At 39.6% G+C, this 16,169-nt stretch overlaps 1 protein-coding gene across 9 annotated transcripts in view; it reads left to right on the top strand.

Moving 5' to 3' along the window:
- Positions 1–16,169, top strand: part of PPP1R12B (protein phosphatase 1 regulatory subunit 12B) — a 211,291-nt gene that overhangs the window by 80,535 nt on the left and 114,587 nt on the right. For 3 of the 9 annotated variants that reach the window (XM_032878271.1, XM_032878273.1, XM_032878272.1), the window contains exons 9-14: positions 868–980; positions 2,789–2,992; positions 4,265–4,347; positions 5,913–6,038; positions 8,453–8,632; positions 12,187–12,369. In XM_032878271.1, the coding sequence (XP_032734162.1) occupies positions 868–980; positions 2,789–2,992; positions 4,265–4,347; positions 5,913–6,038; positions 8,453–8,632; positions 12,187–12,369 (889 nt within the window). Of the gene's footprint in view, positions 1–867; positions 981–2,788; positions 2,993–4,264; positions 4,348–5,912; positions 6,039–6,564; positions 6,606–8,452; positions 8,633–12,186; positions 12,370–16,169 lie in introns of those variants that run through there. The other 6 variants (XM_032878274.1, XM_032878276.1, XM_032878278.1 and 3 more) reach the window with 5 other exon arrangements.

Raw genomic sequence — 16,169 nt, forward strand, 5'->3', positions numbered from 1 at the left:
CCAGAGTACATGGATCAGAAGACACCACCATACCTATTAGTTGTAGGTGCTGATGTAGCAGTGAACGAGACAGATGGGATTTCCACTTGATGGCCCTATAAGATGGACTACCGTTATTTATTAAGAGGGTTCACCTACTACAGTTCTGTAGCTTAACTCGCAATATCCCTTGTAACCCTTTCTACCTTTATTTCCTGTTGTAGTCCCAAGAATGTTCATTACTTTAGTTAGGCCTGCTTAAGTTAGGCCCACTTAGACTTAAATTTACTGACCAGCAGATGTGTGTATTTTGATCTCTGAGTCATTACTCATACGCTTTCTTCCTCCTGCCAGTTGGTATTTGTCTTCCTGTGTTTCTATGGCATCTTTCCTTGTCATTTCCTGCCTCAGAGGATTTATTCTAGATTCATAAAGCCCCATCGATCCAACTCAGCCAATTTAGCACCTAACTTAGATATGATCTTCTGTTGTTACTATTATCACTATGCATCTTATCTCATGTCTTGATTATAATTACCTAGAAAGCAAGATCTATCTGGTTTTTCCTGCCCAACCTCCCAAAACAGAGTAGATTCTTATTATGTACTTACTGATGAATTTTATCTATGGTACATAATGTGGAGAAAGTTTTCAGCTATATATCTGGGAATAAGAGCCTATCGAGAAAGGAATTTTACCATGGAGTTTATTTCCTTTTGGCAACAGTTGCTAGAGTTTTCATTTTAGTTTGAGTCCAAGCATTACACGGCCCAAATACTCTGTTTTGATAATGGGTAAACCTTTTCTGTTAGCAGAAAAGTACATACATAAATGCACAGATAAGGTTTTCATATTTGCCCTTGTTGCTTCTCTTGTCTTAAATAATAGATAAAAAGCCAGAAGCCATTGTCAACCATTCCAACTCTGAAAGCAAGAGTATTATCACGGAACAGATACCACCACCAGCTCAGAATACCTTCTCTGCCTCTTCAGCTAGGAGAGTGAGTATTTTGGAACTTATTTGAATATTATATTTCTCTACTATGGTTACATACAGTTTGAAAGGCCTTAAAGATGCACTCTTCATATAATATAGATACATCTTGCCTGTCCTTGTCTGCTTAGTCTGTGTAACAAAATACCACCAACCAGATGGCTTTAAACAATACAAATGTATTTCTCACAATTCTGGAGACTGGGATGTCCAAGATCACAGAGCTAGCTGAGTCAGTTCCTAGCGAGGTCTCTCTTCTAGTGTGCAGATGGCTACCTTGTCTCCAAGTATTATAGTCATATTGGGCAGAGCTTCAAAGTATCCGTAGCGATGTCTCTGACAGAACCCGGACCTCCCTCCTCACCCAGGCATTTAGCTGTACCTCACATACTCCCACTGCTTCTAAGTACGACTAGACTTCTTGCTTTCTTTTAATTTATTTTATTTCTCTTTTTATTTTTGAGAGAGAGAGAGAGTGTGCGTGACTCTCAGAATCAGGGTGGCTTAGAAAGAGCTGGAGGGAGTACATAAATATATCCATTCAGGGACTAAGTAAAAGAGAAATTCTAAGTGTGAGCTGGAGATGAGTGATTTAGTGTCTCTATTGCATTTTCACTCCACCAGGCAGTAAAGGTGGCCTGATAACCTGGAGAAAGACCGAAGCCATCTTGCAGAGGTCCCCCAGGTCCCAGGCATGGATCACTGACTGCCGTTCGAAAGAGCAGCTACTTCAGACCGGTGTTTGGGCCTAACACTAGTCTATGATGTTTTCTGTGGTTTATGGCAAAATGAGATGAAGACAATGGAAGCTTTTCAGAAAGCTCTCTTTTCTGAGGTTAAAATGTTTTTCTTTTTTTAATGAAATGATAGTGATGGAAATGGTAAGCAAGTGTTTGAAAGATGTTGTCCTGGCAAAATCTAGACAGATGGCAATTCTGTGACTTCTGCCATTTTTCTTCTTTTTTAATTTTGCTGCATGGTGAGATCTGAAACACTTGGAACTGCTGCCCAAGATCAAATAAACTATTTTCTTGAAATAAGCAATTAGAATTTGAGTGGAGTGAGTTTTAATATATTTTTTTAAGATTTTATTTATTTATTTGATGGAAAGAGATCACAAGTAGGCAGAGAGGCAGACAGAGAGAGATGGGAGAAGCAGGCTCCCCGCTAAGCAGAGAGCCCCAGAACCCTGAGACCATGAACTGAGCCGAAGGCAGAGGCTTAACCCACTGAGCCACCCAGGCGCCCCGAGTTTTAGTATTTTTATTACTGTTAACTTAAATTGGCTTACCACAGTCTTACCACAGTACCTTAAAACATATTTATACATTGCCTCATCTGTGTTTTCTAGTCTTCACATGTTATAAGGAGGAATTAAGCTTATTATCACCATTTTACAGGTGAGCATGTTGAGACCTAGAGAAGTAAAATGTCCCATTTTCAGTTACACAGTCGAGCAAGAGAAGATGTTTTTACTAGAACGTGGTTCTCCTGGTGTTCTAGGTCAGTACTCATTGCTAAGAGAGCAAACAGTGTTTAATTTCTCAGAGAGCAACTCTGTCAGTAGGAGCACTGTGTTAAGAATCTGAGGCTATTTCTGGCTCAGGGAGAAAGGGAGCCTTGAGCAGTTACTAGCGTCTGCCAGGTGAGGAAGGGAACATTGGCAGAAAGCCTGCCACGTGTTTGTTCTCCTTGTGCTGCCCGATACTGCCTCGCTGAACTTAGTTAAGTGTGGGAAAAGGCAAACAGGCTGAAAAGAATCATCAGGACCTTTTTTTATTCCTCCTTTTCTTTGCTTTGCTTCTTCCCTCGTAGTTCTCCTCCAGCCTTTTCAACAAGCCAGAAGAGCCCAGAGATGAATCTCCTTCTTCGTGGAGACTGGGACTCAGAAAAACTGGCAGCCACAACATGCTGAGTGAGGTGGCCAATTCTAGAGAGGCTCTGAGGGACCGAGGCTCCTCCATCCACCGGTCGTCATCAAGCCCTCGGATATCTGCCCTGCTGGACAGCAAAGATAAGGTGCAGTTTAGGCAGGGTGCGGGGGAGTTCATAGGCAGTTCCCTTCTGTGGAAATGCAGTCTCAGAGCAAAGGAAAGTGTGTTCTAGTCCCTGATTTGATTTTGGAAGTACAAAGTCTTTAAAGGGAGATGGCACGTCGGTAGTTAAATCAGTTAGCGATTTGCTTGCTATTACTACTCGGCCAAAAAAGAAAAACCCTTTACCTTTTGGCATAGCTTATGTTCATTTTTCCTTACCCTCCTTACCTAGGACAAATTAATTAATTAATTAATTAATTAAATCAGAAACAGGACGATTTGGATATGGCCTAAGTTTCCCTTGAACCAATACCAGTAATTTATTCTTTCAGTGTTTGGAAGCAAAGTTCCTTAGCTGGACTTTTTTTTTTTTTTTTAAGATTTTATTTATTTATTTGACACACACAGAGAGAAATCACAAGCAGGAAGGGAGGGAGGCAGAGAGTGGGGGGAAGCAGGCTCTCCACTGAGCAGAGAGCCCGATGTGGGACTCGATCCCAGAACCCCGAGATCATGACCTGAGCCGAAGGCAGAGGCTTAACCCACTGAGCCACCCAGGCACCCTGGACTTTTGATCCTAATGAAGCTCGGGCAAATTAGCACGTAGGAAAAACATGTTTCAGTGCCTCATTTTTTTCATGACTAGATGTCTGATCAGGCTTACTTCACAAACCCCTCATCCACGTAATCATCCAAGATCAGTGCATTGTTATTTCTTAACTTTTGGTTCTAGATTTTCTAGAGCTCCCCTGATGCCCTTCTCTGGGGTTAGGTCTGCCCTGTAACCATAGTGCCCTTGCTCAGGATTATGTTTCTGGAGATCCTGAAGGAGAGGAGGCCTTATTGGTTGGATGAACTCTGCCGCATGTTAGTCGTACATGAAGCTGCATTTCAAAGGGAAGATAGGCTGGGGAAGAAATAAGGCTCATTTCATGAAGAACCTTCTGTTTGTGGCTTTCAAAGGCTCCGTCTCTCCTGACAGCCGCTGCTTATGTCATTTGTGCTGCTGTTTTCCTGTTTTTGATCATCTTGGCTTTTCCCACGAGAATTATTTCCCTGCATATTGGTTTTTAATGGAGGAAATGTAGGAATCAGCCTTTGGAAGGTAACCTTTTGTAATACCGCTCAAACCAGAATTGGTATTGGATCAGGAAATAAGATGATACAGGTGTATCGCTGTCTGCTTTTTCACCCAGAACGTTACACCGTGTCAGTGTTGTACCTTCCCTGTGCTTCACTTGTTTTGATTTTACAGGAGAGAGAAAACAAAAGCTATTTTAGTTCGCTAGCCCCCCGGAGGCTCAGCAGCACAAGCGACATTGAAGAAAAGGAGAACAGGTAATCCGAATACAGGCCAGAAGATGGTCCTCTGGGGGCAGGTGCCCCTGGCCCATTATGGATTGTTTATCCCTTCTGCTTAGAGCTCCTCCCAGCCCTAGCTCTCGTGCTTTGCCAGTTCTTCACCCTTCACGCTCTCACTTCAGCTTGGGTATTACTGTCTTTAGGAAGTCTTCCCAGACCCTTCCAAGGGTGAATTTGTTTAGTACACCAACAGGCTCTTTGAAGGTAGGGTCTGTATCTGTCTGGTTTCTCAGGGACCCCTAGTACCTAGCACGCGACCTGCTCCATAGTAGATAAAAAGATATTGTTCTTAGTGATCAACTTCTAATGTGTATGTACATAAAATTTCAAGTCTTCCTCATCAGTGAAAATGAATGTGAGGACTTTGAGATACTGCTGCATCTCAGGCAGAGCCTGATTGAGAGCCTTGCTTTTCGTTCTTTTTTATTTTATTTTATTTATTTGACAGAGATCACAAGTAGACAGAGAGGCAGGCAGTGAGAGAGAGAGGGAAGCAGACTCCCTGCTGAGCAGAGAGCCCGATGCAGGACTCCATCCCAGGACCCTGAGATCATGACCTGAGCCGAAGGAAGCAGCTTAATCCACTGAGCCACCCAGGCACCCGAGAACCTTGCTTTTCAAGGTGTGGTCTTCCCACTCAGCTGCACTGGTATCACCTAGAAGCATGTTAGAAATGCAGAATCTCAGGCCCCACCTCAGACCTGCTGAATTAGAACTTGCATTTTAACAAAATTCTCTAGGTCATTCAAATGCACATTGAAGTTTGAGGACTATTATGGAGAGCCGCAGCTTTGGTCGCAAAAGCCCTGAGTGAACAGTTGTGAATTAGAAATCCTACTACTGCCCTTTCCTGGATGGCTTTTATTTATAACACTAAGTAGACTTCCAGCATGTTCTTCTCTTTTCCTCTTTAGTTACCTCTTCCCTTGTGACAGACTTCCTCATCTTCCCCATCATCCTCTTCTCTGCTTACTTAGGAACAATCTGTTGGTTTTGTAAAGCCCTTTAAAGGAGAAGCAAAAGTGAGTTCTCATTACCAAAGAATTGGACACCTTTGATACAAGGATTTGGTACCTGTTGAAGTTAGTTGGCTTTGAAGTTGATAAAAGAAAGCAGGCAGTAGTAATACTTGACCCATCCTTTGTGTATACAGAAAACAGGTTCATATAAAACAAAGCATCACTCGAAAAGTGTTTCTATTTCTTTAGCCATATTACAGTTCCTGTCCCTGGCTCTTCTCTCCCAGTTTGGAGTGTTTTTGTTTGTTTGTTTTGTTTTATTTTGGTTTTGATTATTTACTTGCAGTAGAGAGAATGTGAGTCAGGTGTGGGGGGCGGGGCAGAGGGGGAAGCAGACTCCCCGCTGATCAGAGCGCATGATGTGGGGCTCAGTTCCAGGACCCTGAGATCATGACCTGAGCCAAAGGCAGACGCTTAACCAACTGAGCCACCCAGGCACCCCTCCCAGTTTGCATTGTATCATGGACAAAACTGGTGGCAGGAATCAGTGCTTTGTTTTCTTTTTCTTCCATGCCTCTCCAGAGAATCAGCTGTTAATCTAGTGAGGAGTGGTTCGTACACACGGCAGCTGTGGAGGGATGAAGCAAAGGGAAGTGAAACTCCACAGACAGTTGCTCCTTCTACCTATGTATCAACCTACTTGAAAAGGTATCAGGTTCCATGGGGCGGGAGATGATTTTTCTTCACTCTGGTTATGGGCGTATGGGTAATAATTGCATGCCATTTATATCCAATTAGCACCACAAAAATGAATCAAAAATGAATTACTTTTAGATTTCTTGGGAGTAACATCTTGACTAATTTTAAATTAACATTTATTTTTCTAACTGAAGTAAAGTAAGCTAATTCCAAATTCTCACCACAGACAGATCCAAATTTATACTCTTTCTTCTCAGTCCTATTAAAATCTTCAACTGGAAGTGACTTCTAGTAACCCCTGAGCAGGACTGAATCTAAATCACCTTTGTCCAGTAGTTAGTTTTCCTTTTTCTAAAACTTGAGTAGTTCTCATCTCAAGTTACATTTTTATGGGGAGGAAGGGAGGGACCCTATAGGGTGGTGAGGTGGATGGGTAATGGGGAGTTTTGAATTGCATTAAAGAAGTTTCATATTGAAGCCTGTTAATTTAGGGACTTGAGTTGTTTTTTTTTTTTATGACTTTAATGGCCCTCAGATCCATCAAGATGTGAAACTCGCAAGTTTGGTGCAGAGAAGGTACATGGGTTTCCTTCCCCTTTTCTCATTTATATATTCTCTTTTCTGCCATTATTTTCTTTGCCATGTACCAGCCAGCAAGCAAAGCACCTTTGCCAGAGCCATTAAGCTATAAGATACACTTAATTAGTGTTTTGATTTGAACTTTGCTGCTGATGTGGAAGAGTCTGGCTCTCATTGCTTACTTTGAATTCTTTCTTCACTTTCATTTACTCAACCCCTCCAGCTGCCTCTTCATGCCATGGGCTTCATCATTAGGTTTTATGGATGATTGGTTGGCTGCCCGAGAAACAGCCTTTTGTCATAAAATACGTGTTTGGGTTCAAAACTTATTTCCACTGGATTGAAGGAATCTTGTCAACTAGTTAATGTCAGAATGTGGGAATTAGCGAGCTATAAAACAGCCACTGTGGCCTTTGGATGGTCTTCAGTTCTACAGGGGTAGTGGGTAGTTCAGTGATCTCACTAAAGCTTCATTATATATACAAACTTGGTGTTTTTGGCTCAATGAAGCTATCACTTACCTGTCTTCAGGGCTAAGGTCTTAGTCTATCTAGATACATCATTACCTCTTATGGTTGCATCCAAGACCAAGAAAACTTTTCTAAGAAAGTAACGTTCTAGATCTAGGAAAGAGAGAAAGCTGCATTTAATTTCCAAGCATGTTGTTACATTGTGGTGGGGTGGTTCTTTTTCACCTTCCAGATCATTAACACATGGGTTGAGTGAGTAGCATCTGGATAGATAGATACATACATATAGTTGGCATAATTATGGTAAACAGAGGAGGAAGGGACTGCTTCTGTTTAGGGTGGAAAGCATGCTTAATTATGAGTTCTTTTTGAAAGATCCACAACTTGCTTAATACTTTGGATTTCCAAACCTCTGTCACCCTTAAAGCATTTTTTTGATTATACAAAATCTCATTTTATGATCTTTTCAAAAGGGAAGAATTGTATGCTATCACTAGTTTAAAAAGAAAGTGTGAGAAGATGTGTGGCCATCTTGGGCTCCACCAGTCCTCAGCATACTTTCCATTTTCTTCTAGTTCATCTCTTGTCCTTGGGCAGAAATTTCTTTCCTGTGTCCCAGTAAAATGCATCTTTACCAAAGAAGGCTTCATAATTTGTCTTGGTCACCCCTGCTTGTGTCTCATTACTATAATAGTCAAGACTTTTTAAAAAAAATTCTAATCCAAATAATTTTTTGCTTCGATTGAGATGGTTCTTTCTTATATTCATTTGAAACAAAGGAAAGTTACCTTCTGTTGCCCACGCGGTATTATGTTCTAGACTTAAAACCTTGAATCTTCCCAAGACACATTTTAGGCTAAATAACCACAATTCTCAGAGACTTTTTTTTTTTCCCCACAGAGCTTTTTTATTCTTCTCCACTCTTTAATTTTAAATTGCTACTCCAAAACCTCTCCAAATTCTTGGTCTTACTTTAGCTTCTGCACTGCTACTTCTGTATCATGTAGACATTTGGGGTTGCATGATTTTTTGCCTTGGGGTTTGTTGGGAATTACTTTTTCTAATGAAATTATTCTATTTGCTAATACTTTGTAGTCCCTCTTCTGTTCCTATATACTACTCTTCTGCTTTCACTTATTGCATATCATCTCTCCTCCATGTTTCTTCACTCTTTTGGATGATTGATAGATGCCTGCTTGCTGCCAGTGACCCAGCTCTAGCTGGAGTTGATCACTCACTCCACTTCCCAGTTGCCGTACCCTCTCTTTGGTCTACATTCCTTTTAAAATGCACAATCTTGGGGGGGAAGGTGGTGCTGGGAAATGGTGGGTGAGCAGCATGTCCTGAAGAAAGTGACTGTGTGCTGTTTTGCAGTGCTTCATTTGGTAGAAGTAGTGACCCCACAAGTCCCTACATTTCAGCCAATCGCAATCCATCTGCTACCTCACCCATTACCATTGGTTCATCTACCTCTCGGGGCAGCAAGTGGCAACCTGCCTCTTCTTGCCCTGCACCAATCAGTGCAAACACTACTGCATCCGTACACCATGGCAGGTAAGGCTTCTTGGGGCCATTTGAGTTACAGTCATCAAAACTCATGCCTCTAGATGCACATATGAGATTCGAACCGAAGGGACTTTGGCACTGGGGATGCAAGTTTGAATTCTTGTGAAAATGTCCGTGATTTAACAAGGATGTTTTGTCTGGACTTGTATTAGCCACTCATTAGTTGCTCATTGGGTATATATATATCTTGGTACTTGGTGTTTAGGCATCAACTTAAAATGACTTCTGTTGTGTGATTTCTGTGTAAGGGTCATCCTGTTATGGGAAAACACATATTAAAAATATCCCCATACTTCACTTACATTAATTTTCCAGTAATTGTGAGTAAGAATCTTTTCTACTTACTCTTTTTTTCAGAGGATGAGATACAAACCCAAATCAGAAGAAAAGCTAACTCTTGTTCCAAAAGCTTCCTAAAGCTTTCTTAAAATTCCCAGTCAATGAGAGCATTTTGCTGGAAACACTGTGGGAGGGAAGAGATTTGTGTTTGTCTAAATTTATCTAGATTTGTCGTATTCCTGGGGCGATGGTATCTACTCTGTCTAAGGGGTAGCATGGGGGTAGCATGGGCAAGGCTTCATTGTGAGAGTGCAACAGAACTTCAGCTGTGGTTTTGACTATGGCTTTTGACCCTGTATGTCTGGTCAGAGATCTTTTTTACTTTGGGGTATGGCAAGGGGACCCATTTTTGAGGGCTTGTTTCTAGAACTGACACAAAGAAAATGAAAAACAATGATGATAGTGTTGCTTGTTGCTGCAAGAACACTTGCTTATGGTAGTGCTTAATTGATTTTTGTCCATTTATTAGATTTCTTTCCTTAAAATAACTGGTGAGCATTGGTTGGCTCAGAGGAATAGCCTCGGGTTGGATTAAATTATTAATAATGCTATATAGTTATGTAGAAATTTATTAGACCCTCACAATAATTCATCTGCACAGGCATAGTAAATATTATACCATAGATAAAGAAACTGAAACACAGAGAGGTTACTTGCTTAAGTATTAAGAACTAAGACTAGGGAGAAACAGTAATGGCCGCCATTTGTTGAACCCTGTCATGTGCCAAGCATTGGCTTAGGTAATTACAAAAATTCCATGAGCAATTGGTTTACTCCCATATAGCAGTAAATCTAAATAATTAAGGCTAAAATATGATAAAGGTTTATCTTTTTTTCTCTTACTTAAGAAAGTCCAGCAATAGGCAGGGCTGGCACCATAGCTTTGAAGTCATTAAAGAATCCTGGATCCCAATGTCTTTCTGCTTCACAATCCTTAAATCATGCTTCCATTTCCATGGGTTGCCTCATGGCACAAAACAGCTGTTGAAGCTCTAGGAGTCATGACTGCATTCTAGGCAGGAAGAAGGAAGAAAGGGAGAAATACACAAAGAGGGAAGACCTCTGAACGGAAGTTCCCTCCCAAAGCACCAATTTCTGCTTATGTCTCACTGGCTACCTCTAGCAGCCAGGGAGACTTTGGAAAATGTGATTTTTTAACTAAGTACAATGCTGGCCTCAATAATGTATGGGTTCTGTTAGGAAGAAAAGGAAAATGAATATGGGTCAGGCAACTCGCTATCTCAGGCACACGTACATTGTTTATAAAGAGGCCTCCAGTATATGAAGTACCATTTTAATTTTATAGACATGGAAAGTGAGACCCAAAACTTATTCATCTGCTCAAGGTCACATATCTAGTAAGTAATCGAGGTAGAGTTTGAACCTGGATTTGTCTGTGTCAGAGATCCTGTTTAACTATTTTGTTTCCACTGAGCTTATGTTTTGTTTTTGTCAATACTAAGTATTTGTCAATACTAAGTGTTCTTCATAAATTATTTTATTTAATTATCACAAGACCCCTGGATTTTATGGTATCGTTATTCCCATTTTACAGATGAAAAGACTAGAGAGGTTAACTTGGCTGCAATGTAGCACCAGTGGTTCCAGAGCCTCTGACGCCTGCTTTGGCGCTTTTCCTATTCTGGCAATCTTTTTTTTTTTTTTTAAGATTTTATTTATTTATTAGAGAGAGAGGGTGTGTGTAAACAGGAGGAGCAGCAGGCAGAGAGAGAAGCAGGCTTCCCACTGAGCAAGGAACCCACTATGGGACTCAATCCGAGGTCTCTGGGATTATGACCTGAGCTGAAGGCAGACACTTAACTGGCTGAGCCACCCAGGCGTCCCTTCCTATTCTGCTCCTAACGTTCTATTTGTAAAATCGTACCACACATCAAAATAATAGTTCAAGTCGTATTCTGTAATTCAGTAAAAGAAAATCCTTGGCATTTCTACAGCAGAAAAAACCACAGAGAGAACAAAACATGTTACTAACCTAAAAAGAATGTCAGGTAAGACTTTGATAAGTGTAATTTTTTATAGCTTTGTTTCTGGCTAATTATATTGGTATGTCCTATACAGACTTACACATCTTGTAAGTCTGAGGAATTTAATTTCACCTTTTTTCTGAGTCATTAATTGCTTCTGGGGAAGTGGCTTGTGTTTTTTAGATATCACTTCAAAACTGTTCTATTTTTATATTTGCATCTAGGTACCCTGTTCAGATTTTTACAATCTGATTATTGCTTTCAAGCTTATTCTAATGATGTGATTATTTGAAAATGAGCTTATAGCTACTTATAAGCATTTCTGGTAATTGTGAGTAGGTGAAAAAAAAACACCAGATTTTTAGCATTCTTTATTTTCATTGCTTTTCCCATCTCTGTGAATATCAATTTTGGATCTCTGTTACCCCAGCAACAAGCTGTGACATCACAAATGATAGCTTTTTGGGTGGAGAGCCAATGGTTGCTCTCAACTCTTTGTTAAGAAACAAAGATCTTGTTTTCATGTAAATGAGTTTAATTATACAGCTTGCTGTTGGAAAGTCTGCAGTTAAGGTTACATATAGAATCTTAATAGTTTTTGTTTCTGTGGCTCATGTATACACTTAAGGATACAGGCAGTCAGGCCATTTGGTTAAATAGAGAGCAGTTGCTGAGCTAGGTGAGAAAGAACTAGACAAACTGAGGTTGTATTTATCACATATATCTGGAATCCAAGAAGATGGTCATCTAATCTAGGCTGAGGACTACCACAGACTCCTACTGCCAAGAATTAAGGGGCAGGTGGAGATTAATATCGTAAGTGACTTTAGTGTTGTTTTCATGTGTGTGGAGAGGCCCTGCCTCTGTGTGTGCGTGTGTGTGGAGACCAGATGGTACTCAGGAATCATTTAAAGCACTCTTGCATATGTTACTATCTTCCTCGTGCCATAGCTAATTTTTTAAAAAAATTTTAATCTTAAAAAAAAAAATCATGAAATAGAACTCTTTGGGCAGAGGATATCATTAAATGTATAATCATACTGTTCTAAGATTTAAGAGCTCAGAATTTAAAAAACCAGTCAACCAGCAAATAAAATCTGAGCCAGAAGATTCTCTAGTTAAACTTATCTCAAACCCTCTGTCTGTGTGCTAGTGCTTTGTTATGTAGCATGCCTGACCATTCTCTTTCTGCTTGTGTTTTTGTGTTTTTGGTTTCAGGACTCCTTACAAATCCCAGGCTGACTCAACAACAGAAAAAACAGTAGACAATGTCTCTTCTAGCACCCCGCTCTGTGTGATCACTAATCGCCCTCCACCTAGCACTGCCAATGGGGTTACAACTGCCACTCAGCTCTCCGCTCCTGGAACAGACTCCTCTGTGGAAGCCCGGGACAGGAGGAGGTATGTTCTGTACTGACTGCATTTGCGGGATTCTGCTTTGAGGTAGGATAAAGGAGTGGGTGTGAAGTCTTTCCCCCAATCCCAAATATATTTGTGAAAGTAGATCTTTATATTACAGTTTGGGTTTTCTATTTTGCCTTTGGGAGACTTTTGATGGAGCTCTTAATTATTTCTGATTAACATGGATACTTATTCTGTTATGAATATAGGCATATCTCTTTTCCACTTGTCTTATAAAAGAAATCAGGGTCAGGCATGTTTTCCCCATTTTGTGATGGGGAACCTGAAGCACGGAGAAGGATCTTTTCTTTTGTTCTGAGGAGTCGATGAAGACTTTTCCGGCAGCAAAGAAAAGCAGTATCATGAAAAAGACTCAGAGAAATAAAGCTAGGATATCATTTTAATTTGTTAAAAAATACCAGAAAAAGAACTCAATAGTATATGATAATATGGTGGAAGGATAGGGACTGGTTACTGTACAATTTCTTCCAAGAAAAATTATGAGAGAGCAGTCATGATTGGCACAGGAGAGGTGTAAGGTAGACGCTAAGAAGAACTTTTTGATAGCATTAGGAGATCTTGGAAAATGTGACCAAGAAAAATGGGACATTTTCATCCACTTGAAAAAGTGGAAAAAATAGAATGCCCTCCATTTGGCTGTTTCAGATCTACTTAAAAACTGAAGCCATACTTATCCCTTTTTTAAGACTGGAAAAAGAAGTGAAATCTTATCAAAATTTAAATTTCCGTCTGGCTTCATTTTCTTTTGAATATCCAAAGGAAGAAGATTTTATGTTTGTGAGTGTGTGTATATGTGTAATAAATCAAGAAGTCTTATCATCTATAAGAATAATGAGTTAAACTTTTTAGATGTTTATTGTAAAGACAGTTCGAAGAATAAAATTCTGAGAAGTTGAAGAGAGATGTTAAGTGATTGAAGAATAGTGTTTTTCTTCTTCCTTTCTTTTCCTTTCTTTTAATTCCTTCCTTTTTTCATTTCTTTATATAAAAATAGAAGGAAGTCAGTTTTCTGGTCTAACACATTACAGAGCGTCATCTTTTCATTGGTTTCCAGCTAAGGAAATTTTAATAAATCAATCTTGAATATTTAATGTTTATATATTTAATAGCTCAGATGGAATTAAGGTATTATTAGTTTCATCTAGGAACTAAATGTAAAATTAATTTTTTTCTGAATATTAGGTTAAAAAAAACTCCCTTTAAAAAATCCTTCTGGGCTGAGGCAAGTAAAATGAGTTAAATTCATCATTAAGATCATGATCCCTGAAAGGATGGCTAAATCAGGCTTTTTATCAAACTGCATTATTAAATACTCATTGCATGCACCATTATTTAGAGAAACCTAGAGAGATAGTTACTGTCTTCTGGGATTTTTACAACCTACAAACAAAATGTAGCGCCTGCTACAGATTTTAATTTTGTTTTAGAAGTTTTACTTAAGTTACAAATATTTATTGGTTACATACCGTGTACCATATATTGTCACTAGGACATAATTCCTCAAGAAGCAGCAAATATAAGAATAGAAGAATTATATCAAAACATCACTGAATTACATGAATGTGGTGTATCAAGGTAAGTGCATTTTTAGAATGGTGCAAGATAATAGGGAGATACTAGATATTTATTAGATGACAAATAATCTTTATTAGACAAATAAGGTAATGGCACAAGATAAATAAGAAGATATTACATAAAGAGCTGTTGGACTCAGTCAGCAGCAATCATTCTGTTCAAAATATTTATTGAGCATCGGCCATTGCAAAGTACTATGGTGAACCTCAGTAATACAGCAGGGAATGAGAAAAACAGTCTCAGCTCTTGGCAAACATATATGGTAAGTGAAGAAAAACAAACACTAAGTAATGTGATATATACTGTGAAGAAGTAGTATGAGTTGTTATGACAAAAGATCTGCCTACAGAAGACTTCCTTTCTCCTGCGGGATCGGAGAAGGTTATCTTAAGAGGATGATACTCAAAGTGTAAAGGGCAAATAACAGCTGGGAGAAGGGGATAAACATTCCTGCCAGAAAATGTGACTGCTGAAAAGCCACTAAGGTGGGAAGGTGCTTGATCCTTTGGAGAATTTGGGGGGAAAAAAAAAAAGATTTATTTTTTTGACAGAGAGAGACACAACGATCTAGGGAACACAAGCAGGGAGAGCAGGAGAGGGAGAAGCAGGCTTCCCGCTGAGCAGGGAGCCCAGTGCAGGGCTCCATCCCAGGACCCTGGGATCAGGACCTGAGCCAAAGGCAGACGCTTAACAACTGAGCCACCCAGGCCCCTCCTTTGGAGAATTTGAGAGAAGATGTTGTGGCTTTGGGGTAGAAAGTTAGGGAAAGAGCAGTCTAAGGCAAGACTTGAGGAATAAATAGGAGCTATATAATGCAAAGTCTTAGAGCCAAGGACAAAGATTGTGGATATATATGTTAAGAACCATGATGAGCTACTGGGAGCATTTTTTTAACAGCTTATAAAGATGTAATTTATATACCGTATAATTTAAGGTGTATAGTTCAGTCATTTGGGGTATATTCACAGATATGTGCAGTGATTACCACAGTCAATTTTAGGACATTGTCATCATCTTAAAAAGAAATCCCATACCTTTCGTTGTTGGCCCTCTTGCTCCCACCCCCATCTCCCCATTCCCTAGACCTCAGCAACCACTGATCTACTTTCTGTTTCTATGGAATTGCCTATTCTGGACATTTCATATAAATGGAATCAATATGTGGTCTTTGTGACTGACTTCTTTCACTTCGAATAATGTTTTCAAGATTCATCCATGTACTAGCATGTATCGGCACTTTATTATTTTTTATGGCCAAACACTATTGCATTGTGGGGATATACTGCATTTTCTTTGCAATTCATAAGTTGGTGGACATTTGGGTTTTTTCTACCTTTTGGCTATTTTCAATTATGTTACTGTGAACATTCGTGTACGAGTTTTTGTGTGGACCTATGTTTTTATTTCTCTTGGATATATCTGTAGGTGCAGAATTGCTGAGTCTTATAGAAAATATCCAAAAAGCAAAAAGATAACATGACCTGACTTACTTTTTTTTTAAATTCTGGATTTTAAACTCTGGTTACAGTAGTCCATATGAATTGGACATGGGAAGGATGGAAAGGAATAGATGTGGGAGGACAGGTAAGGACACCATTGCAAGAAGAAAGGTGCATGAGAGAGAGCAGTGGCTTGCCCAAAGGTAGTAGCAAAAGAGATTGAAAAAAATGAATGGATTCGAAACTTATTTAGGAAAACATTTAGCAACATGGTAGATGAATTTATAAGGACCCCTTTCCCATTATAAACGTAGGAAAATAGAGTTGAGTGTAGAAAAGTGAAAGGAAACTGTGAAGTGACAAAAATGAGAATCCAAAAGCCAGAATGGTTTGAGTGGCCCAGGGTTGGTATAAGACCTCTAGAACAGACATCAGTGTCTGGAGGCTCAGATTTTAATGCCCATGCATGGGTGTACGAAGTATGGCTTTTGACCTGACTAGGTCAGGAGCTGTAGTAAGAACCCATATAAAGCTGGAGTTCTCGAAAGGCTGCCCAGTTCATGAAAAGGATGCTTTTCCTGTGGCCTAAAGAAGTGTCAAGGATGGCACCTATTCAAGGGTCTGAGCAGGGACAGAAAAGTCTATTGTGGGAAATTTTTTACAACCCATATATATGTGTGGAAATCCCAAGCCAAGAATTTTATTTATTTGTTTGTTTGTTTATGTATTTATTTATTTAAGAGAGAGAGCGCAAGCATGTGCAGT

This window comes from Lontra canadensis, unplaced genomic scaffold (genome assembly GCF_010015895.1).
Source record: "Lontra canadensis isolate GAN:19392208 unplaced genomic scaffold, GSC_riverotter_1.0 scaffold63, whole genome shotgun sequence".
NCBI classification, from domain to species: Eukaryota; Metazoa; Chordata; class Mammalia; order Carnivora; family Mustelidae; genus Lontra; species Lontra canadensis.